The sequence below is a fragment of the Pelodiscus sinensis genome, chromosome Z (assembly GCF_052426305.1).
Source record: "Pelodiscus sinensis isolate ZL-2025 chromosome Z, ASM5242630v1, whole genome shotgun sequence".
Lineage (NCBI taxonomy): Eukaryota > Metazoa > Chordata > Testudines > Trionychidae > Pelodiscus > Pelodiscus sinensis.
Window position 1 is genome coordinate 866,075 of NC_143085.1, and position 24,450 is coordinate 890,524.

The 24,450-nt window shown below is 65.4% G+C and overlaps 1 protein-coding gene across 3 annotated transcripts in view; it reads left to right on the top strand.

Annotated features, from left to right (window-relative positions):
• Positions 1–461: 461 nt before the first annotated feature.
• The window catches only part of GAS2L1 (growth arrest specific 2 like 1), a 51,629-nt gene continuing 27,640 nt past the window's right edge, over positions 462–24,450 (top strand). The window contains exons 1-3 of one of the 3 annotated variants that reach the window (XM_075897919.2): positions 462–908; positions 17,509–18,035; positions 19,318–19,982. In XM_075897919.2, the coding sequence (XP_075754034.1) occupies positions 17,981–18,035; positions 19,318–19,982 (720 nt within the window). In that variant the 5' untranslated portion in view covers positions 462–908; positions 17,509–17,980. Of the gene's footprint in view, positions 909–17,508; positions 18,036–18,146; positions 18,349–18,824; positions 18,976–19,317; positions 19,983–24,450 lie in introns of those variants that run through there. The other 2 variants (XM_075897921.2, XM_075897920.2) reach the window with 2 other exon arrangements.

The window sequence follows — 24,450 nt, forward strand, 5'->3', positions numbered from 1 at the left end:
CCAGCAAGGGAGCGTCGTTCAAGAGACGCGCTAGGGAAAGGCAGACTAGGCCTCAGCGGTGGGGGAAGGGAGCGCGGGCAGCGCGCAGCCAGGGTGCGGGGCGAGGCGTGCATGGGTCACATTGAGCTAGCCTGCAGTGCCGGGGACATGGAGCACTGGGGTGCCGCTGTGATGTCATTGCACGGTCACAGCGCGCCTCTGTGATGTCATTGCACGGTCACAGCACAGCACTGTGATGTCATTGCACGGTCACAGCGCGCCTCTGTGATGTCATTGCACGGTCACAGCGCACCGCTGTGATGTCATTGCACGGTCACAGTGCGCCTCTGTGATGTCATTGCACGGTCACAGCACAGCACTGTGATGTCATTGCACGGTCACAGCGCGCCTCTGTGATGTCATTGCACGGTCACAGCGCACCGCTGTGATGTATTGCACGGTCACAGCGCGCCGCTGTGATGTCATTGCACGGTCACAGTGCGCCGCTGTGATGTATTGCACGGTCACAGCGCGCCGCTGTGATGTCATTGCACGGTCACAGTGCGCCGCTGTGATGTATTGCACCGTCACAGTGCGCCGCTGTGATGTATTGCATACAGCTGTGGGTAGAGCTCTGACGTCATTGTGCGGGTTTCAGTGCAATGAGCTAATGTCATGGGGGAATTATGCCATGTCCGTACCATGTTAACCGTGAAATAACACTGTGTGGGCCTTACCAGTTAAGCGGTGGCTCGACCGATGTGGGCAGAACCAGCCCACAAAATTTTGGCACTTGAGGCGGGAAGCTCAAATGACGCCCCCATGTTCCCTTGCTGCACCAGCAGCAGAAACAAGTTTCTACACCCTGGGTCCTAGTGGCGCCACCGCAGAGTCTGGCACCTGAGGAGGCCGTCTCAGCTCGCCTCACGGTAAGGCCAGCCCTGGCGTGGGCCCAGCCTAGCCCAAGTAGCCTGTGGCATTGCAGGCCCTTGGCGCTGACCAGAGCCCCCCCTCGGCCTTAGCGCTGACCAGAGAGCGACAGGCCCCCCCTCGGCCTTAGCGCTGACCAGAGCGTGACAGGCCCCCCCTCGGCCTTAGCGCTGACCAGAGAGCGACAGGCCCCCCCTCGGCCTTAGCGCTGACCAGAGAGCGACAGGCCCCCCCTCGGCCTTAGCACTGACCAGAGAGCGACAGGCCCCCCCTCGGCCCTTAGCGCTGACCAGAGAGCGACAGGCCCCCCCTCGGCCTTAGCGCTGACCAGAGAGCGACAGGCCCCCCCTCGGCCTTAGCACTGACCAGAGAGCGACAGGCCCCCCCTCGGCCCTTAGCGCTGACCAGAGAGCGACAGGCCCCCCCTCGGCCTTAGCGCTGACCAGAGAGCGACAGGCCCCCCCTCGGCCCTTAGCGCTGACCAGAGAGCGACAGGCCCCCCCTCGGCCCTTAGCGCTGACCAGAGAGCAACAGGCCCCCCCTCGGCCCTTAGCGCTGACCAGAGAGCGACAGGCCCCCCCTCGGCCCTTAGCGCTGACCAGAGAGCGACAGGCCCCCCCTCGGCCCTTAGCGCTGACCAGAGAGCGACAGGCCCCCCCTCGGCCCTTAGCGCTGACCAGAGAGCGACAGGCCCCCCCTCGGCCCTTAGCGCTGACCAGAGAGCGACAGGCCCCCCCTCGGCCCTTAGCGCTGACCAGAGAGCGACAGGCCCCCCCTCGGCCCTTAGCGCTGACCAGAGAGCGACAGGCCCCCCCTCGGCCCTTAGCGCTGACCAGAGAGCGACAGGCCCCCCCTCGGCCTTAGCGCTGACCAGAGAGCGACAGGCCCCCCCTCGGCCCTTAGCGCTGACCAGAGAGCGACAGGCCCCCCCCTCGGCCCTTAGCGCTGACCAGAGAGCGACAGGCCCCCCCTCGGCCCTTAGCGCTGACCAGAGAGCGACAGGCCCCCCCTCGGCCCTTAGCGCTGACCAGAGAGCGACAGGCCCCCCTCGGCCCTTAGCGCTGACCAGAGAGCGACAGGCCCCCCCTCGGCCTTAGCACTGACCAGAGAGCGACAGGCCCCCCCTCGGCCCTTAGCGCTGACCAGAGAGCGACAGGCCCCCCCTCGGCCCTTAGCGCTGACCAGAGAGCGACAGGCCCCCCCTCGGCCCTTAGCACTGACCAGAGAGCGACAGGCCCCCCCTCGGCCCTTAGCGCTGACCAGAGAGCGACAGGCCCCCCCTCGGCCCTTAGCGCTGACCAGAGAGCGACAGGCCCCCCTCGGCCTTAGCGCTGACCAGAGAGCGACAGGCCCCCCCTCGGCCTTAGCGCTGACCAGAGAGCGACAGGCCCCCCCTCGGCCCTTAGCGCTGACCAGAGAGCGACAGGCCCCCCCTCGGCCCTTAGCGCTGACCAGAGAGCGACAGGCCCCCCCTCGGCCTTAGCACTGACCAGAGAGCGACAGGCCCCCCCTCGGCCCTTAGCGCTGACCAGAGAGCGACAGGCCCCCCCTCGGCCTTAGCGCTGACCAGAGAGCGACAGGCCCCCCCCCTCGGCCCTTAGCGCTGACCAGAGAGCGACAGGCCCCCCCTCGGCCCTTAGCGCTGACCAGAGAGCGACAGGCCCCCCTCGGCCTTAGCGCTGACCAGAGAGCGACAGGCCCCCCCTCGGCCTTAGCGCTGACCAGAGAGCGACAGGCCCCCCCTCGGCCTTAGCGCTGACCAGAGAGCGACAGGCCCCCCCTCGGCCCTTAGCGCTGACCAGAGAGCGACAGGCCCCCCCTCGGCCCTTAGCGCTGACCAGAGAGCGACAGGCCCCCCCTCGGCCCTTAGCGCTGACCAGAGAGCGACAGGCCCCCCCTCGGCCCTTAGCGCTGACCAGAGAGCGACAGGCCCCCCCTCGGCCTTAGCGCTGACCAGAGAGCGACAGGCCCCCCCTCGGCCCTTAGCGCTGACCAGAGAGCGACAGGCCCCCCCTCGGCCCTTAGCGCTGACCAGAGAGCGACAGGCCCCCCCTCGGCCCTTAGCGCTGACCAGAGAGCGACAGGCCCCCCTCGGCCTTAGCGCTGACCAGAGAGCGATAGGCCCCCTCGGCCCTTAGCGCTGACCAGAGAGCGACAGGCCCCCCCTCGGCCCTTAGCACTGACCAGAGAGCGACAGGCCCCCCTCGGCCCTTAGCGCTGACCAGAGAGCGACAGGCCCCCTCGGCCCTTAGCGCTGACCAGAGAGCGACAGGCCCCCCCTCGGCCTTAGCGCTGACCAGAGAGCGACAGGCCCCCCTCGGCCTTAGCGCTGACCAGAGAGCGACAGGCCCCCCCTCGGCCCTTAGCGCTGACCAGAGAGCGACAGGCCCCCCCTCGGCCCTTAGCGCTGACCAGAGAGCGACAGGCCCCCCCTCGGCCCTTAGCGCTGACCAGAGAGCGACAGGCCCCCCTCGGCCCTTAGCGCTGACCAGAGAGCGACAGGCCCCCCCTCGGCCTTAGTGCTGACCAGAGAGCGACAGGCCCCCCCTCGGCCTTAGCACTGACCAGAGAGCGACAGGCCCCCCCTCGGCCCTTAGCGCTGACCAGAGAGCGACAGGCCCCCCTCGGCCTTAGCACTGACCAGAGAGCGACAGGCCCCCCCTCGGCCCTTAGCGCTGACCAGAGAGCGACAGGCCCCCCCCCTCGGCCCTTAGCGCTGACCAGAGCGCGACAGGCCCCCCTCGGCCCTTAGCGCTGACCAGAGAGCGACAGGCCCCCCCTCGGCCCTTAGCGCTGACCAGAGAGCGACAGGCCCCCCCCTCGGCCCTTAGCGCTGACCAGAGAGCGACAGGCCCCCCCTCGGCCTTAGCGCTGACCAGAGCGCGACAGGCCCCCCCTCGGCCCTTAGCGCTGACCAGAGAGCGACAGGCCCCCCCTCGGCCTTAGCGCTGACCAGAGAGCGACAGGCCCCCCCTCGGCCTTAGCGCTGACCAGAGAGCGACAGGCCCCCCCCGGCCCTTAGCGCTGACCAGAGAGCGACAGGCCCCCCCTCGGCCCTTAGCACTGACCAGAGAGCGACAGGCCCCCCCTCGGCCCTTAGCGCTGACCAGAGAGCGACAGGCCCCCCCTCGGCCCTTAGCGCTGACCAGAGAGCGACAGGCCCCCCCTCGGCCCTTAGCGCTGACCAGAGAGCGACAGGCCCCCCCTCGGCCCTTAGCGCTGACCAGAGAGCGACAGGCCCCCCCTCGGCCTTAGCGCTGACCAGAGAGCGACAGGCCCCCCCCGGCCCTTAGCGCTGACCAGAGAGCGACAGGCCCCCCCTCGGCCCTTAGCGCTGACCAGAGAGCGACAGGCCCCCCCTCGGCCCTTAGCGCTGACCAGAGAGCGACAGGCCCCCCCCCTCGGCCCTTAGCGCTGACCAGAGAGCGACAGGCCCCCCCCTCGGCCCTTAGCGCTGACCAGAGAGCGACAGGCCCCCCTCGGCCTTAGCGCTGACCAGAGAGCGACAGGCCCCCCCCTCGGCCCTTAGCGCTGACCAGAGAGCGACAGGCCCCCCTCGGCCCTTAGCGCTGACCAGAGAGCGACAGGCCCCCCCTCGGCCCTTAGCGCTGACCAGAGAGCGACAGGCCCCCCTCGGCCCTTAGCGCTGACCAGAGAGCGACAGGCCCCCCTCGGCCCTTAGCGCTGACCAGAGAGCGACAGGCCCCCCCTCGGCCTTAGCGCTGACCAGAGAGCGACAGGCCCCCCCTCGGCCCTTAGCGCTGACCAGAGAGCGACAGGCCCCCCCTCGGCCTTAGCGCTGACCAGAGAGCGACAGGCCCCCCCTCGGCCCTTAGCGCTGACCAGAGCGCGACAGGCCCCCCCTCGGCCCTTAGCGCTGACCAGAGAGCGACAGGCCCCCCCTCGGCCCTTAGCGCTGACCAGAGAGCGACAGGCCCCCCCTCGGCCCTTAGCGCTGACCAGAGCGCGACAGGCCCCCCCTCGGCCCTTAGCGCTGACCAGAGCCCCCCCTCGGCCTTAGCGCTGACCAGAGAGCGACAGGCCCCCCCTCGGCCCTTAGCGCTGACCAGAGAGCGACAGGCCCCCCCTCGGCCCTTAGCGCTGACCAGAGAGCGACAGGCCCCCCCTCGGCCCTTAGCGCTGACCAGAGAGCGACAGGCCCCCCCTCGGCCCTTAGCGCTGACCAGAGAGCGACAGGCCCCCCCTCGGCCTTAGCGCTGACCAGAGAGCGACAGGCCCCCCCTCGGCCCTTAGCGCTGACCAGAGAGCGACAGGCCCCCCCTCGGCCCTTAGCGCTGACCAGAGAGCGACAGGCCCCCCCTCGGCCTTAGCGCTGACCAGAGAGCGACAGGCCCCCCCTCGGCCCTTAGCGCTGACCAGAGAGCGACAGGCCCCCCCCTCGGCCCTTAGCGCTGACCAGAGAGCGACAGGCCCCCCCTCGGCCCTTAGCGCTGACCAGAGAGCGACAGGCCCCCCCTCGGCCCTTAGCGCTGACCAGAGAGCGACAGGCCCCCCCTCGGCCCTTAGCACTGACCAGAGAGCGACAGGCCCCCCCTCGGCCCTTAGCGCTGACCAGAGAGCGACAGGCCCCCCCTCGGCCCTTAGCGCTGACCAGAGAGCGACAGGCCCCCCCTCGGCCCTTAGCGCTGACCAGAGAGCGACAGGCCCCCCCTCGGCCTTAGCGCTGACCAGAGAGCGACAGGCCCCCCCTCGGCCCTTAGCGCTGACCAGAGAGCGACAGGCCCCCCCTCGGCCTTAGCGCTGACCAGAGAGCGACAGGCCCCCCCTCGGCCTTAGCGCTGACCAGAGAGCGACAGGCCCCCCCTCGGCCTTAGCGCTGACCAGAGAGCGACAGGCCCCCCCTCGGCCTTAGCGCTGACCAGAGAGCGACAGGCCCCCCCTCGGCCCTTAGCGCTGACCAGAGAGCGACAGGCCCCCCCTCGGCCTTAGCGCTGACCAGAGAGCGACAGGCCCCCCCTCGGCCCTTAGCGCTGACCAGAGAGCGACAGGCCCCCCCTCGGCCCTTAGCGCTGACCAGAGAGCGACAGGCCCCCCCTCGGCCCTTAGCGCTGACCAGAGAGCGACAGGCCCCCCCTCGGCCCTTAGCGCTGACCAGAGAGCGACAGGCCCCCCCTCGGCCCTTAGCGCTGACCAGAGAGCGACAGGCCCCCCCTCGGCCTTAGCGCTGACCAGAGAGCGACAGGCCCCCCTCGGCCCTTAGCGCTGACCAGAGAGCGACAGGCCCCCCCTCGGCCCTTAGCGCTGACCAGAGAGCGACAGGCCCCCCTCGGCCCTTAGCGCTGACCAGAGAGCGACAGGCCCCCCTCGGCCCTTAGCGCTGACCAGAGAGCGACAGGCCCCCCCTCGGCCCTTAGCGCTGACCAGAGAGCGACAGGCCCCCCTCGGCCCTTAGCGCTGACCAGAGAGCGACAGGCCCCCCCTCGGCCCTTAGCGCTGACCAGAGAGCGACAGGCCCCCCCTCGGCCCTTAGCGCTGACCAGAGAGCGACAGGCCCCCCTCGGCCCTTAGCGCTGACCAGAGAGCGACAGGCCCCCCCTCGGCCTTAGCGCTGACCAGAGAGCGACAGGCCCCCCCCCTCGGCCCTTAGCGCTGACCAGAGAGCGACAGGCCCCCCCTCGGCCCTTAGCGCTGACCAGAGAGCGACAGGCCCCCCCTCGGCCCTTAGCGCTGACCAGAGAGCGACAGGCCCCCCTCGGCCTTAGCGCTGACCAGAGAGCGACAGGCCCCCCCCCTCGGCCCTTAGCGCTGACCAGAGAGCGACAGGCCCCCCCTCGGCCCTTAGCGCTGACCAGAGAGCGACAGGCCCCCCCTCGGCCCTTAGCGCTGACCAGAGAGCGACAGGCCCCCCCCCGGCCCTTAGCGCTGACCAGAGAGCGACAGGCCCCCCCTCGGCCCTTAGCGCTGACCAGAGAGCGACAGGCCCCCCCTCGGCCCTTAGCGCTGACCAGAGAGCGACAGGCCCCCCTCGGCCCTTAGCGCTGACCAGAGAGCGACAGGCCCCCCCCTCGGCCCTTAGCGCTGACCAGAGAGCGATAGGCCCCCTCGACCTTAGCGCTGACCAGAGAGCGACAGGCCCCCCCTCGGCCTTAGCGCTGACCAGAGAGCGACAGGCCCCCCTCGGCCCTTAGCGCTGACCAGAGAGCGACAGGCCCCCCCTCGGCCTTAGCGCTGACCAGAGAGCGACAGGCCCCCCCTCGGCCCTTAGCGCTGACCAGAGAGCGACAGGCCCCCCCTCGGCCCTTAGCGCTGACCAGAGAGCGACAGGCCCCCCTCGGCCCTTAGCGCTGACCAGAGAGCGACAGGCCCCCCCCGGCCCTTAGCGCTGACCAGAGAGCGACAGGCCCCCCCTCGGCCCTTAGCGCTGACCAGAGAGCGACAGGCCCCCCCTCGGCCCTTAGCGCTGACCAGAGAGCGACAGGCCCCCCCTCGGCCTTAGCGCTGACCAGAGAGCGACAGGCCCCCTCCTCGGCCCTTAGCGCTGACCAGAGAGCGACAGGCCCCCCCTCGGCCTTAGCGCTGACCAGAGAGCGACAGGCCCCCCTCGGCCCTTAGCGCTGACCAGAGAGCGACAGGCCCCCCCTCGGCCTTAGCGCTGACCAGAGAGCGACAGGCCCCCCTCGGCCCTTAGCGCTGACCAGAGAGCGACAGGCCCCCCCTCGGCCCTTAGCGCTGACCAGAGAGCGACAGGCCCCCCCTCGGCCCTTAGCGCTGACCAGAGAGCGACAGGCCCCTCCTCGGCCCTTAGCGCTGACCAGAGAGCGACAGGCCCCCCCTCGGCCCTTAGCGCTGACCAGAGAGCGACAGGCCCCCCCTCGGCCCTTAGCGCTGACCAGAGAGCGACAGGCCCCCCCTCGGCCCTTAGCGCTGACCAGAGAGCGACAGGCCCCCCCCTCGGCCCTTAGCGCTGACCAGAGAGCGACAGGCCCCCCTCGGCCCTTAGCGCTGACCAGAGAGCGACAGGCCCCCCCTCGGCCCTTAGCGCTGACCAGAGAGCGACAGGCCCCCCCTCGGCCTTAGCGCTGACCAGAGAGCGACAGGCCCCCCTCGGCCCTTAGCGCTGACCAGAGAGCGACAGGCCCCCCCCGGCCCTTAGCGCTGACCAGAGAGCGACAGGCCCCCCTCGGCCTTAGCGCTGACCAGAGCGCGACAGGCCCCCCCTCGGCCTTAGCGCTGACCAGAGAGCGACAGGCCCCCCCTCGGCCCTTAGCGCTGACCAGAGCGCGACAGGCCCCCCCTCGGCCCTTAGCGCTGACCAGAGAGCGACAGGCCCCCCCTCGGCCTTAGCGCTGACCAGAGAGCGACAGGCCCCCCCTCGGCCCTTAGCGCTGACCAGAGAGCGACAGGCCCCCCCTCGGCCCTTAGCGCTGACCAGAGAGCGACAGGCCCCCCCTCGGCCCTTAGCGCTGACCAGAGAGCGACAGGCCCCCCCTCGGCCCTTAGCGCTGACCAGAGAGCGACAGGCCCCCCCTCGGCCCTTAGCGCTGACCAGAGAGCGACAGGCCCCCCTCGGCCTTAGCGCTGACCAGAGAGCGACAGGCCCCCCTCGGCCCTTAGCGCTGACCAGAGAGCGACAGGCCCCCCTCGGCCTTAGCGCTGACCAGAGAGCGACAGGCCCCCCCTCGGCCTTAGCGCTGACCAGAGAGCGACAGGCCGCCCCTCGGCCTTAGCGCTGACCAGAGAGCGACAGGCCCCCCCTCGGCCTTAGCGCTGACCAGAGAGCGACAGGCCCCCCTCGGCCCTTAGCGCTGACCAGAGAGCGACAGGCCCCCCCTCGGCCCTTAGCGCTGACCAGAGAGCGACAGGCCCCCCCTCGGCCCTTAGCGCTGACCAGAGAGCGACAGGCCCCCCCCGGCCCTTAGCGCTGACCAGAGAGCGACAGGCCCCCCCTCGGCCTTAGCGCTGACCAGAGAGCGACAGGCCCCCCTCGGCCCTTAGCGCTGACCAGAGAGCGACAGGCCCCCCCTCGGCCCTTAGCGCTGACCAGAGAGCGACAGGCCCCCCCCGGCCCTTAGCGCTGACCAGAGAGCGACAGGCCCCCCCTCGGCCCTTAGCGCTGACCAGAGAGCGACAGGCCCCCCCTCGGCCCTTAGCGCTGACCAGAGAGCGACAGGCCCCCCCTCGGCCCTTAGCGCTGACCAGAGAGCGACAGGCCCCCCCTCGGCCCTTAGCGCTGACCAGAGAGCGACAGGCCCCTCGGCCTTCGCGCTGACCAGAGAGCGACAGGCCCCCCTCGGCCCTTAGCGCTGACCAGAGAGCGACAGGCCCCCCCTCGGCCGTTAGCGCTGACCAGAGAGCGACAGGCCCCCCCTCGGCCCTTAGCGCTGACCAGAGAGCGACAGGCCCCCCTCGGCCTTAGCGCTGACCAGAGAGCGACAGGCCCCCCCTCGGCCCTTAGTGCTGACCAGAGAGCGACAGGCCCCCATCAGTCCTCAGCAATGACCAGAGCCCCCCTCAGCCTTCGTGCTGACCAGAGAGCGACAGGCCCCCCCTCGGCCTTAGCGCTGACCAGAGAGCGACAGGCCCCCCCTCGGCCCTTAGCACTGACCAGAGAGCGACAGGCCCCCCCTCGGCCCTTAGCACTGACCAGAGAGCGACAGGCCCCCCCTCGGCCCTTAGCGCTGACCAGAGAGCGACAGGCCCCCCCTCGGCCCTTAGCGCTGACCAGAGAGCGACAGGCCCCCCCTCGGCCCTTAGCACTGACCAGAGCGTGACAGGCCCCCCCCCCCCCCCCCCCCCGGCCTTAGCGCTGACCAGAGCGCGACAGGCCCCCCCCCCCCTCGGCCTTAGCGCTGACCAGAGCGTGACAGGCCCCCTCGGCCTTAGCGCTGACCAGAGCGCGACAGGCCCCCTCGGCCTTAGCGCTGACCAGAGAGCGACAGGCCCCCCCCCTTCGGCCCTTAGCGCTGACCAGAGAGCGACAGGCCCCCCCTCGGCCCTTAGCACTGACCAGAGAGCGACAGGCCCCCCCTCGGCCCTTAGCGCTGACCAGAGAGCGACAGGCCCCCCCTCGGCCCTTAGCGCTGACCAGAGAGCGACAGGCCCCCCCTCGGCCCTTAGCGCTGACCAGAGCGCGACAGGCCCCCCCTCGGCCCTTAGCGCTGACCAGAGTGTGACAGGCCCCCCCCCCCTCGGCCCTTAGCGCTGACCAGAGCGTGACAGGCCCCCCCCCGGCCTTAGCGCTGACCAGAGCGTGACAGGCCCCCCTCGGCCTTAGCGCTGACCAGAGCGCGACAGGCCCCTCGGCCTTAGCGCTGACCAGAGAGCGACAGGCCCCCCCTCGGCCCTTAGCGCTGACCAGAGAGCGACAGGCCCCCCCTCGGCCCTTAGCACTGACCAGAGAGCGACAGGCCCCCCCTCGGCCCTTAGCACTGACCAGAGAGCGACAGGCCCCCCCTCGGCCCTTAGCGCTGACCAGAGCGCGACAGGCCCCCCTTCGGCCCTTAGCGCTGACCAGAGTGTGACAGGCCCCCCCTCGGCCCTTAGCACTGACCAGAGCGTGACAGGCCCTCCCCCCGGCCTTAGCGCTGACCAGAGCGTGACAGGCCCCCCCTCGGCCTTAGCGCTGACCAGAGAGCGACAGGCCCCCCCTCGGCCCTTAGCGCTGACCAGAGAGCGACAGGCCCTCCCCCCGGCCTTAGCGCTGACCAGAGCGTGACAGGCCCCCCCCCTCGGCCTTAGCGCTGACCAGAGAGCGACAGGCCCCCCCTCGGCCCTTAGCGCTGACCAGAGAGCGACAGGCCCCCCCTCGGCCCTTAGCGCTGACCAGAGAGCGACAGGCCCCCCCTCGGCCCTTAGCGCTGACCAGAGAGCGACAGGCCCCCCCTCGGCCCTTAGCGCTGACCAGAGAGCGACAGGCCCCTCCTCGGCCCTTAGCGCTGACCAGAGAGCGACAGGCCCCCCCTCGGCCCTTAGCGCTGACCAGAGAGCGACAGGCCCCCCCTCGGCCCTTAGCGCTGACCAGAGAGCGACAGGCCCCCCCTCGGCCCTTAGCGCTGACCAGAGAGCGACAGGCCCCCCCTCGGCCCTTAGCGCTGACCAGAGAGCGACAGGCCCCCCCTCGGCCCTTAGCGCTGACCAGAGAGCGACAGGCCCCCCCTCGGCCCTTAGCGCTGACCAGAGAGCGACAGGCCCCCCCTCGGCCTTAGCGCTGACCAGAGAGCGACAGGCCCCCCCTCGGCCCTTAGCGCTGACCAGAGAGCGACAGGCCCCCCCTCGGCCCTTAGCGCTGACCAGAGAGCGACAGGCCCCCCCTCGGCCTTAGCGCTGACCAGAGAGCGACAGGCCCCCCCTCGGCCCTTAGCGCTGACCAGAGAGCGACAGGCCCCCCCTCGGCCTTAGCGCTGACCAGAGAGCGACAGGCCCCCCCTCGGCCCTTAGCGCTGACCAGAGCGTGACAGGCCCCCCTCGGCCTTAGCGCTGACCAGAGCGCGACAGGCCCCTCGGCCTTAGCGCTGACCAGAGCGCGACAGGCCCCCCATCAGTCCTCAGCAATGACCAAAGCCCCCCCTCGGCCTTAGCGCTGACCAGAGCATGACAGGCCCCCTCGGCCTTAGCACTGACCAGAGCGCGACAGGCCCCCCCTCGGCCTTAGTGCTGACCAGAGAGCGACAGGCCCCCATCAGTCCTCAGCAATGACCAGAGCCCCCCTTGGCCTTAGTGCTGACCAGAGCGTGACAGGCCCCCCCTCGGCCCTTAGCGCTGACCAGAGAGCGACAGGCCCCCCCTCGGCCCTTAGCACTGACTAGAGTGCGACAGGCCCCCCCTTGGCCCTTAGCGCTGACCAGAGAGCGACAGGCCCCCCCATCAGTCCTCAGCAATGACCAGAGCCCCCCCTCGGCCCTTAGCGCTGACCAGAGCGTGACAGGCCCCCCCTCGGCCCTTAGCGCTGACCAGAGAGCGACAGGCCCCCCCTCGGCCCTTAGCACTGACTAGAGTGCGACAGGCCCCCCCTTGGCCCTTAGCGCTGACCAGAGAGCGACAGGCCCCCCATCAGTCCTCAGCAATGACCAGAGCCCCCCCTCGGCCCTTAGCGCTGACCAGAGAGCGACAGGCCCCCCCTCGGCCCTTAGCACTGACTAGAGTGCGACAGGCCCCCCATCAGTCCTCAGCAATGACCAGAGAGCGACAGGCCCCTCCTTGGCCTTAGCGCTGACCAGAGAGCGACAGGCCCCCCCTCGGCCCTTAGCGCTGACCAGAGAGCGACAGGCCCCCCCCTCGGCCTTAGTGCTGACCAGAGAGCGACAGGCCCCCCCTCGGCCCTTAGCGCTGACCAGAGAGCGACAGGCCCCCCTCGGCCCTTAGCGCTGACCAGAGAGCGACAGGCCCCCCCTCGGCCCTTAGCGCTGACCAGAGAGCGACAGGCCCCCCTCGGCCTTAGCGCTGACCAGAGAGCGACAGGCCCCCCCTCGGCCCTTAGCACTGACTAGAGTGCGACAGGCCCCCCCTCGGCCTTAGCGCTGACCAGAGAGCGACAGGCCCCCCCTCGGCCCTTAGCACTGACTAGAGTGCGACAGGCCCCCCCTCGGCCCTTAGCACTGACTAGAGTGCGACAGGCCCCCCCTCGGCCCTTAGCGCTGACCAGAGAGCGACAGGCCCCCCCTCGGCCCTTAGCGCTGACCAGAGAGCGACAGGCCCCCCCTCGGCCCTTAGCGCTGACCAGAGAGCGACAGGCCCCCCCTCGGCCCTTAGCGCTGACCAGAGAGCGACAGGCCCCCCCTCGGCCTTAGCGCTGACCAGAGAGCGACAGGCCCCCCCTCGGCCCTTAGCACTGACTAGAGTGCGACAGGCCCCCCCTCGGCCTTAGCGCTGACCAGAGAGCGACAGGCCCCCCCTCGGCCCTTAGCACTGACTAGAGTGCGACAGGCCCCCCCTCGGCCCTTAGCACTGACTAGAGTGCGACAGGCCCCCCGTCAGTCCTCAGCAATGGCCAGAGCCCCCCCTCAGCCCTTAGCGCTGACCAGAGCACGATAGCCCCCCCATCAGCCCTTAGCGCTGACCAGAGCTTGATAGCCCCCCCTCAGCCCTTCGTGCTGACCCTTCCAAGCTGGCCATGTTGCTGCTAGTGCATGTGGGTGCAGGGGGCACGTCTGAGAGCAGGTTTCACCTGAGGATGCTGTGGCTGGGTGGAGGGAAATCAAGGCACTGAGGCATCAGCATGGCAAAGGTGCCGCGTGCTGATTTATCTCTCACGTGAAGAGGTGTGGTAGGCTGACGCCATGATTGATTATCCCCTATTAGTGATGAACGAAGACATTAGTCATGGTAGAGAGAATCCCGCTAAGGTCAGTCAATCCTGCTGAGCCTGGTGTGGAAGTGTTCTTTGGTGGGGTCCAGGTTGCCAATGTACAGGGGAGCAAAGGGTAGGCTGTGTCCCCCAGCAGGCACGTGGGCATGTCCATGTCCCTGACGCTGACGGTGCCGTTGGGGAAAAAAGTGCTGGTGCACATCCTGTGGAGTTCCAGAAGACACGAGCATTGTGTGCCTTCCCCGACCATGGGGGCTGCAGCACTGGGGGAAAATCCCCTTCCTATTGATTAGTAAGAGGCCTGGTGGGCGGGGGCCAGGATGGGGATGTGCATGCTGTCAATGCTCTCCCCCCTGCAGCTGGGGAAGCCCATGGCAGCAAAGCCAGTGATGAGGGGTCCATGTTGCCCAGCGTGATGACCCTCTGCAGCAGGATGGCATTGATGGCCCTGACCACCTATAGAATCATAGGGTTCCTGGAAGCAGCGTTGCAGGGAGTCTGGAGGAGAATGGTGAAGAGGTCTCCCAGGCTGAGCTGGTCACCGTCCTGCTACAGCACCTTGTGGGCAGTCCGCATGAACTCCGCTGTGAGGTGCAGCAGGAGGCCCAAGAGCCTGGCACTGCTTTGCGGCAACTCCAGCTCCTTGGGCGTCCCCAGGGGCAACCAGAGCACGCAGGGGGTAGGCAATGGAGAAGAGGCGTGTGAGATGCAGTGGTAGAGAGGAGCCCCTTGAAGCTCCAGTCTTAGCTAGCCTCAGCAAGCAGCTGCAGGACAGCTACTGCTCTCCTGATGCCTCCCAGAGCACTTCCAGGGGGCTTGAATGCGATTCAGGCTCTAGTCAGCATGAACATGCTATTTGGTCCAATTCTGTGCTATTTCGATGGGAACTGGTAGTGTGGACGTGCTGGTTCAAAATAACGATGTGGGGAGTTGTTAGTGATAGAAATGTAGCCGTGTTAGTCTGGTGTAGCTGAGACAAAATACAGGACAATGTAGCACTTTAAAGACTAACAAGATGGTTTATTAGATGATGAGCTTTCGTGGGCCAGACCCACTTCCTCAGATCAAATAGTGGAAGAAAGTAGTCACAACCATATATACCAAAGGATACAATTAAAAAAATGAACACATATGAAAAGGACAAATCAAATTTCAGAACATAAGGAGGATGTGGGGAGGGGGGAGGTAAATGTCTGTGAGCTAATGATATTAGAGGTGATAATTGGGGAAGCTATCTTTGTAATGGGTAAGATAGCTAAAGTCTTTGTTGAGACCCCCACGTAGAGTGTCGAATTTTAGCATGAATGACAGTTCAGAGGATTCCATTTCAAGTGCAGATTTAAAAGGCTTCTGAAGCAGGATGCAGATAATTAAGTCGTTGAAATGGCAAGAAACTGTTTTCTCTTTGTGCTCCTGTCTGATATCTGTTTTGTGGGCATTGATCCTTTGGCGAAGTGTCTGAGATGTTTGTCCAATGTACATAGCAGACGGACACTTTCGGCACACGATAGCATAGATTATATTTCTGGATGCGCAGGAATATGTGTTCTTGATCTTGTAACTCACTTGGTTAGGTCCAATAATGATATCAGTAGAGTGAATATGTGGATAAAGCTGGCGACGGGGTTTGTTGCAAGGGAAGGTACCAGGGTTGGTATTAGTGTGGTATGTCCTGTGGTGGTTGGTGAGAATCATCTTGAGGTTAGTTTTATTACTAACTTCCCAGTGTAGACATGCCCGAGTGTCACCCGGTGCCTTGGATAATGTTGCATGCGTTTCAGCAAGGCGCCACCGAGGGTCACTCTCTCCCTTACAGAGCTGTGCATGCATTGCAGTGAGTGGCCACTGCGGGTCACATGATCCCAGCTACATGTTCGGTTAGTCTTTAAGGTGCTGCAGGACTATTCCTTGTTTTTTAAATTCCTCCATTAGAGAATTGCTACATGCATCACTGGGAGCGGCCACCGGGTGTCGCTGTTGCCCCAGTACAGGATTGCTAAGTGCATTGCCGCGAGTGTCCACTAGGTGTCACCTTTGCCCCAGTACAGGATTGCTAAGTGCAATCAAAAAGTAATAGCAAAATGTGTTTTAAGTACATCAGGAGCAGGAAGCTGGGTAAACAAGCAGTGGGCCCCTGGGTGATCTAGATGCTAAAGGAGCCCTCAAAGATGATAAAGTCATTGCAGAGAAGCTAAATGAATTCTTTGCTTCAGTCTTCATGGCTGAGGATATTGGGGAGATTCCCAAACCTGAGCTATTCTTTTTAGGTGACAAATCTGAGGAATTGTCCCAAACTGAGGTGTCATGAGGGGAGGATTTGGAACAAACTGATAAACTTAGCAGTGACAAGTCACCGGGACCAGATAGCACACACCCAAGAGTTCTGAAAGAACTCAAATGGGAAATTGCAGAATTATTAACTATGGTTTGTAGCCTATCCTTTAAATCGGTTTCTGTACCTAATGACTGGAAGATAGCTAATGTAACACCAATACATAAAAAGGGCTCTAGAGGTGATCCTGGCAATTACAGATCGAGAAGTCAAACGTCAGTACTGGGCAAATTAGTGGAAACTATAGTAAAGAATAAAATTGTCAGGCACATGGATGAACATAATTTGTTGGGGGAAAGGCAACATGGTTTCTGTAAAGGAAAATCATGCCTTAATAATCTGCTAGGTTCTTTGAGGGGATCAACAAACATATGGACAAGGGGGTCTGGTGGATGTAGTGTACTTAGATTTCCAGAAAGCCTTTGACAAGGTCCCTCACCAAAGGCCCTTAAGTAAGTTGCCATGGGATAAGAGGGAAGGTCCTTTCATGGACTGGTAACTGGTTAAAAGACAGGAAGCAAAGGGTAGGAATCAATGGTCAGTTTTCTGAGTGATGAGAGATAACTAGTGGGGTCCCCCAAGGGTCTGACATTTATTCCTCCCCTTTGTTTCCTGTCTTTTACCCAGTTCTCAATCCAAGAAAGGACCTTCCCTCTTATCCCATGACAATGTAATTTACACAAGAGCCTTTTGTGAGGGACCTTGTCAAAGGCTTTCTGAAAATCCAAGTATACTATATCTACTGGATCCCCCTTGTCCGCATGTTGGTTAACCTCTTCAAAGAACTCTAATAGATTAGTAAGACAGGATTTCCCTTTACAGAAACCATGTTGACTTTTGCCAAACAAATTATGTTCATCCATGTGCCTGACAATTGTATTCTTTACTATAGTTTCAGCTAATTTGCCCGGTACCAATGTTAGACTTACTGGTCTGTCATTGCCAGGATCACCTCTAGAGCCCTTTTTAAATATTGGTGTGATCACGTTAACTACCTTCCAGACAGTAGGTACGGAAGCCGATTTAAAGGCTACAAACCACAGTTAACAGTTCTGCAATTTCCCATTTGAGTTCTTTTAGAACCCTTGGATGAATGCCGTCCGGACCCGGTGATTTGTTCATGTTAAATTTTTCTATTTGTTCCAAAACCTCCTCTAATGACACTTCAATCCGGGACAGTTCCTCAGATTCATCACCCACAAAGGACGGTGCAGGTTTGGGAATCTCCCCAACATCCTCAGCTGTCAGGATTAAGGGGGGGGCTAGCTGCACCGCTGCCCGGGGCACCAACCTATGGGGGGCGCCTGATTGAAGTGTGAAGGGGCGCCGTGCACCCAGGGGCGGGGCCGCACATGCACCGCACACCTGGGGCCGGGCTGCGCATGCGCTGCGTGCCCGGGGCCGTGCATCCTCCGCGCACCTGGGGCCGAGCTGCGCATGCTCCGTGCGCCTGCTGCTCGAGGCACAGCTATGGCTTGGTCCGGCACTGTCAGCTGTGAAGACTGATGCAAAGAAATCATTTAGCTTCTCCTCAATGGCTTTATCATCCTTGATTGCTCCTTTTGTATCTTGATTTTCTAGAGGACCCACTGTTTTTTTAGCAGGCTTCCTGCTTCTAATGGACTTAAACATTTTGCTATTTTTTTTAGTTTTTGGCTAGCTGTTCCTCAAAATCTTTTTTGCTTTTCTTATTACATTTTGACACTTGATTTGACAGTGTTTCTGTTCCTTTCTATTTATCTCACTGGGATTGGACTTCCACTTCTTGAAAGATGCCTTTTTGACCCTCACTGCTTCTTTTACATGGTGGTTAAGCCATAGTGACTCTTTTTTAGGTCTCTTGCTATGTTTTTTAATTTGGGGTATACATTTAAGTTAGGCCTCTATTATTGTGTCTTTAAAAAGTTTGCAGGGATTTGGCTCTCGTCACTGCCTTTTAATTTCTGTGTAACTAACCTCCTCATTTTTGAGTAATTCCCCTGTTTGAACTTAAATGCCACAGCTATGACTACGAACAGTTCTGGCCCTGGTGCACCTGACTCTGGCATCCCCATGAGACCACGTTTCTCCAAGAGCCTCCAGCGACATTGGCTACAGCCTCTTCGGGAACCTGCTTCTCTCCTTCTGCTGGCAAACTGCTGTGGATTTCTCTGTGCCGCTGCCAGTGCTTTAAATATTTGAACTGGACAATGAAGTCATGATTCAGTGGCTGACAAATACCGGCCGAACTGGCTGCCTCCCAGGCAGGAAGAGTTAGATCATGTAATGTCTTAAAGACACAGCTCCTCCGTGTCCAAAGAAAACCTGCGCAAAGAACTGGCTCCTTCCCGTAGGGGCCCATTACTGAGGACCCGGCCTCGTGGCAGGCTCCCAGCGCAAACCAACGCCTGACTTAGCTTTCCGTGAACCCAGGGACACGCCTGGGACCGAGATTCCATGGAACTGTTTAGTCTGGGTTTCCTTTCAAGTGGACAATGCCAGTTTGGGATCTGCACAGCCCTGCCGGGTTCAAGTCCTCGTGCCAGGCAGGTATGACAGGCAGAATCGATTGTGCCAATCTCTCTGTACATTGTAGTTTGTGCGGCTGTCTGTCTGAGCCTGTTCAAGAACTCCTCCGCTAGTGGTAAGAGCTAGAACCACCAGATTGGACAGGCAGCTTCCTCTTTTTGGACCGTAAAGCAAACTCAGGGTTTGGCTGTGCCAGGACAATGGGAAATGCCTGGAATGGGGCTGCTGTCCATAACAAGGCAAGGGAGGGGGCTGAGAGCAGGGACGGCTGTGCTCTGAAAGGACCACGGGGGCAGAGAGCACAGAGCACAGTTATACTGCAGAGTGACCGGGGGTGAGTGGAGCAGACCCAGCCCTCTGTCCCCGAGGAGGGCCCGGCGCCACCCCAGAGGGGAAGAGGGTCCTGGCTGGGTAGCAGAGTCCCAGACCTGCCCTCACTCCAGAGGAGCCCTGGGCTAGAGGGGGACAGTGTGCTCCCCCCCCCCCCAGGACCCATAGGCCTGGGCCAGGCAGCATGACCCTGGCCCCAAGCTCCCCTGCCCCACCAGGCCGCATGCCCCAAGCAGCAGAGCCAGGGCCCCCTACCCCAGCGGGGCCGCAGGCTGGGCTGCCAGCCGCCCAGTCTGCCCCTGGGCACCCAGGGAGCCGCAGGGCCCGGTGAGTCCTCCCAGCCCGGGGAACCGCCGTCCCTGGCCCCGCTGAGCGGCGCTGGGCCGGCAGGGAAACTGAGGCAGGGACCTTCCGGCCAGCGCACCGCGGCTGCCGCCCGCTGAACAGAGGGCCCTGCCCACGGAGCCGCTCCCCGGGGCGCCGGCCGCTCGCCCCGCCCGGCTGCGCTGCGGCTTTAACGCGGCCCCGCGGGGAGTTTCCGCAGCCCGGGCGGGGCGGAGCCGGGGAGCCGAGCGCCCGGCCGGCCGGCGAGGAGCAGCTGCTGCGGGGCGGCGCGGGGCCGGCGACTCAGGTGAGCGGCCAGTGACTTGGCAGCGGGGCCGGCCCCTGCCGGGCTCCCCGTGGCCGGGCGGGCCCCCCGCTAGCAGGGAGCCCGTGGTGGGGCCTGGGCGCAGCCCGGCCTTGGGGGCGGGGCGGGAGAGGAAAACTCCGCGGCCGGTCGCGGGCCGCCGGGCACCGGCGGGTTCGGGGTTTCTGGGCACTGCTGAAGCCAGCCCCCGACGTGCACGTGGGTGTGGCTCTGCGGCCCAGGTTACAGCGGGGGAAACTGAGGCACAATGCGATCTGCGGCCCCACCGGCGCGTGGGGGGAAGGGGCCCCCTGCCTTTCTCTCAGGTGGGTCGTCTCCCCGCAGGGACCAGCTGCAGGATGGCTGAGCAGAGCAACATCCAGTCCGCGGCATCCAAGAGCATCCGGCCCTTCCGGTCCAGCGAGGAGTACCTCTATGCCATGGAGGAGGACCTGGCTGAATGGCTCCACGCCCTCTATGGCCTGAAGATCCAGGTGGAGAATTTCATGGAGCTCCTGGAGACCGGGTGTGTCCTCTGCCAACATGCCAACAACGTCACCCGCACCGCCCTGGCCTTCCAGCAGCAGCACCCACAAGCGGCCGCCCGCAGGCGGGTGCCCCGGGCCGAGGTTGTCTACCAGGCCAAAGGCGCGGTGCCCGGCTCCTTCGTGGCCAGGGTCAACGTCTCCAATTTCATCCAGTGGTGCCGGCAGGACCTGGGCATCCCGGACGTGCTGATGTTCGAGACCAACGACCTGGTGCTGAAGAAGAACGAGAAGAACTTCGTGCTGTGCCTGCTGGAGGTGGCCAGGAGGGGCTCCAAGCTGGGGATGCTGGCCCCCACGCTGATCCAGATGGAGGAGGAGATAGAGGAGGAGATGTGGGACCAGAGAGCCTGCGGGGGGCTGGAGACCCAGCAGGGCAGCCAGGCCCTGGGCCGCGCAGCCCCTGTGTGCCCGAGCAGGGCGCAGAGACGCTCCTTGTGCGACCTCAGGAACCTGGATGAGCTGGTGAGACGCTGTCCCTCTTGCTGGTGCCTGCTGCCCCTGGCAGAGTCCAGGCCGCTGCTCCTCGCATCCCCCCGCAGCTGACTGCGCCTTGTGCTGCAGGGGGGTTGCCGGGAGGCACCGGTCCCTCCAGCTGCCAGGGGCCACAGTCCTCTCCCCTCCCCCCCCGAGCCTCTGCAGGCTTGGTGCACCCCCTCTGCTCCTGCCCTCCCTTGCCCAGCACGGGCAGGGACCGAGGTGGAGTTGGAGCCGAGCTTTCCCCAGGGGTGGGGGCTGGGAGTGCTGTGGTGACAGGTGGGTCCGTGGGGCCGCCTGCTGAGATCCGTGTTGGCCTGGGTGGCTATGGGGAATGCACCAAACCAGCAATGTTCTGGCCACCCCAATGCTTTTGATGGGGCTTGAAATGTCATTGTCCTTAAAATGATTTGCCGGGGAGCCAGCCATTCTGCAGGGCCCCAGAGCAGCGCTGTCTGGTCCTGTCACTAGAAACAGCAGCGCAGGGAATGACGTTCATCTGGCTCCATGGGCGTTAACTCTGAACCCTAATGACGGACAACAGTGCTGCATCCTTCCAGGGGCAGTGCCACCTGACGATGCATTGGAAGCGCGACCTGTGCTCTGCGTGGGCACTTGGCTTTCTGTCCCTCTCGGATGCTGGGAATCAGGGCGGGTGCCTCTTCCACTGTCCACTTCCTGACGCTGCTGGGCTGGGTGCCTGGGCCGCAGGGCCTGGCTTGTGGAAGGAAGGTGGCGTTTCATTAGGGTTGCAGGAGCATTCCTCTCGGGGTTGGGGCTTTTATCAAAGCTGCTTTTTCCATGACAGCCGTTTGGGGCCATATTTTACGGCAGCTTGGGGCTCTCTGCCTATCTCGCTGCTGAGTCATGGTTAGCAGAGAGCCAGGAATGCTCCCTCCCCATGCCCCGTTACGGCCAGTGACTAGGGCAGTCTGGCCCTGGGCATCCAGGGAGCACGGGCCCGTAGCAAAGCCAGAGAGCGGCCTGTGTGGGTGAGGGACGGGACCCTGGGGGGAACAGCTGGCACAGGCAGTCACCCGTCTGCTTTTCTTGGAGCCTTTTATACCGGCGAGGATTTAGATCTTGCTGCTGGTGCATTGATGGCTTCCCAGAGGGGCTCCTTGCACCCACTGCTGGGAACCGGCCAGCGCTCCAGCGGGCTCCGGCAAACTGGGCTGTGGCTCCATGCGCGCCAGCTGCCCGTCTCTCGTGGAGTCTGGGGGCTCCTTGGGGAGACGACTGTTGTAATCAGAGTCTCTCGACTCTGCTGCATCACACGTCTCCATCTCCAGAAAGTGGGGCGCTGGGGGGGGCGATCTCTCGGTAACCCGGCTCTCTCTGCGGGCGGGGGTGGGAGGCGGGGGACCGGGAGGGGCGATCTCTCGGTAACCCGGCTCTGTCTGCGGGCGGGGGCGGGGGGCGGGGGACCGGGGGGGGCGATCTCTCGGTAACCCGACTCTGTCTGCAGGCGGGGGCTGGGGGCAGGGGACCGGGAGGGGCGATCTCTCGGTAACCCGGCTCTGTCTGCGGGCGGGGGCGGGGGCTGGGGACCGGGAGGGGCGATCTCTCAGTAACCCGGCTCTGTCTGCAGGCGGGGGCTGGGGGCAGGGGACCGGGAGGGGCGATCTCTCGGTAACCCGGCTCTGTCTGCGGGCGGGGGCTGGGGGCAGGGGACCGGGAGGGGCGCGCTCTCGGTAACCCGGCTCTGTCTGCGGGCGGGGGCTGGGGGCGGGGCACTGGGAGGGGCGATCTCTCAGTAACCCGGCTCTGTCTGCGGACGGGGGCGGGGGCTGGGGGCTGGGGGACCGGGAGGGGCGATCTCTCGGTAACCCGGCTCTGTCTGCGGGCGGGGGCTGGGGGCGGGGGACCGGGAGGGGCGATCTCTCGGTAACCCGGCTCTGTCTGCAGGCGGGGGCGGGGGGCGGGGGACCGGGAGGGGCGATCTCTCGGTAACCCGGCTCTGTCTGCGGGCGGGGGCTGGGGGCGGAGGACCGGGAGGGGCGATCTCTCGGTAACCCGGCTCTGTCTGCGGGCGGGGGCTGGGGGCGGGGGACCGGGAGGGGCGATCTCTCGGTAACCCGGCTCTGTCTGCGGGCGGGGGCTGGGGGCGGAGGACCGGGAGGGGCGATCTCTCGGTAACCCGGCTCTGTCTGCGGACGGGGGCGGGGGCTGGGGGCGGGGGACCGGGAGGGGCGATCTCTCGGTAACCCGGCTCTGTCTGCGGGCGGGGGCGGGGGCTGGGGGCGGGGGACCGGGAGGGGCGATCTCTCGGTAACCCGGCTCTGTCTGCAGGCGGGGGCGGGGGCTGGGGGCGGGGGACCGGGAGGGGCGATCTCTCGGTAACCCGGCTCTGTCTGCAGGCGGGGGCTGGGGGCGGGGGACCGGGAGGGGCGATCTCTCGGTAACCCGGCTCTGTCTGCAGGCGGGGGCGGGGGCTGGGGGCGGGGGACCGGGAGGGGCGATCTCTCGGTAACCCGGCTCTGTCTGCAGGCGGGGGTGGGGGGCGGGGGACCGGGAGGGGCGATCTCTCGGTAACCCGGCTCTGTCTGCGGGCGGGGGCGGGGGCTGGGGGCGGGGGACCGGGAGGGGCGATCTCTCGGTAACCCGGCTCTGTCTGCAGGCGGGGGTGGGGGGCGGGGGACCGGGAGGGGCGATCTCTCGGTAACCCGGCTCTGTCTGCGGGCGGGGGCGGGGGCTGGGGGCGGGGGACCGGGAGGGGCGATCTCTCGGTAACCCGGCTCTGTCTGCGGACGGGGGCTGGGGGCGGGGGACCGGGAGGGGCGATCTCTCGGTAACCCGGCTCTGTCTGCGGGCGGGGGCTGGGGGCGGGGGACCGGGAGGGGCGATCTCTCGGTAACCCGGCTCTGTCTGCGGGCGGGGGCGGGGGCTGGGGGCGGGGGACCGGGAGGGGCGATCTCTCGGTAACCCGGCTCTGTCTGCGGGCGGGGGCTGGGGGCGGGGCACCGGGAGGGGCGATCTCTCGGTAACCCGGCTCTGTCTGCGGGCGGGGGCTGGGGGCGGGGGACCGGGGGGGGCGATCTCTCGGTAACCCGGCTCTGTCTGCGGACGGGGGCGGGGGCTGGGGGCGGGGGACCGGGAGGGGCGATCTCTCGGTAACCCGGCTCTGTCTGCGGGCGGGGGCTGGGGGCGGGGGACCGGGAGGGGCGATCTCTCGGTAACCCGGCTCTGTCTGCGGGCGGGGGCTGGGGGCGGGGGACCGGGAGGGGCGATCTCTCGGTAACCCGGCTCTGTCTGCGGACGGGGGCGGGGGCTGGGGGCGGGGCACCGGGAGGGGCGCGCTCTCGGTACCGCCCAGCCCAGGAGCTGCTGCGGAGCTGGCTGTGGCTGCCGCGTCCCTTGCAAAGGGGCTGAACGAAGCCCTTGGATCAATCGCTGGCTCTATTTTTAGAGCTGGAGTTTGGTTTATGGCTTTTCCAGTGGAAAGTGCAGGGCCACTGGCTCTGGCCGCGCACCACACCCACTTTCCGCAAACAGGGCCGGGCCGGGCGGTCGGCACGGGCCCAGTCTGCCCCCTGCTGGGGCTGCTCTCAGGACTGGCCCTGGCAAGGCAGGGAGCCAGCCTGGGGCACCCCTGGTTTCTCCCCTGGCAGTGGGACTCGGCCAATGGCTCCGGGGGCCTGACCCCTCCCGGAGGGTGGAAGTGGGGCCGGTGAGGAGTCTGGATCATCGTGCACAAGGATCCGAGGGGAGCTGCTTCCACCAGTTTGACGGCCTCTTGTGTGGCTCCGGCTGTGTCCTGACAGCCCCTGTGCTGTGGGCATTGCAGGGTGCACTTGCGAGGGCCTGACTCCAGGGGAGAGCCCAGAGCTGGGCAGCTGTGCCAGGGGGCGAGGGAGCTGCTGGGACCAGTTGCTCTAGCTGGGGACGTGCTGACGAGAGTCCAGGCGGGTCCTGAGGGCCGTGTGGGGGCTCACGGGGGCTGCATGGTGGAAGGGGCGTTGGGTGGGCAGGACAGTCTGGGCTTTGTGGGGAGGGTGCTTTGCTCTGTACTGGAGAGCGAGGGCCCCCCATTTCCATAGGCTCCGGGCCTGTGGAGGCAGGAGGATGGGTGCGCCACGTCGTGGCTTCCTTGGCGAGCGCCCTGCTCGTTTCCTGCCTCGCGGCTCCTCCCCAAGGGCAGGGCAAACTGCAGCCTCGTGGCGCTCGCTGCGCCTGGCCCTGCATGCCGGGAGGCCCTGCTGGGACTTTCACTGGCCTTCCGGCCCAGCAATGGGGGCCTGCAGCACCTCCCTGTGCCCTCGGGGCCTTCATGGTGCGTGCTGGGACCGCGGCTCAGGGCCGGTCCAGTGTTTGAGACGCCACCTCCAGCGGTTCCAGGCTCCCTCTCCAATGTGCTGCGCACTAGAAACGTGCTTGTTGGCTGGGACCCGAGCTGCCCAGGTAACCCCCGGGACAAACCTCCCGAGGAGGCCTGGGGCCCCTTCTAAGCAACGCC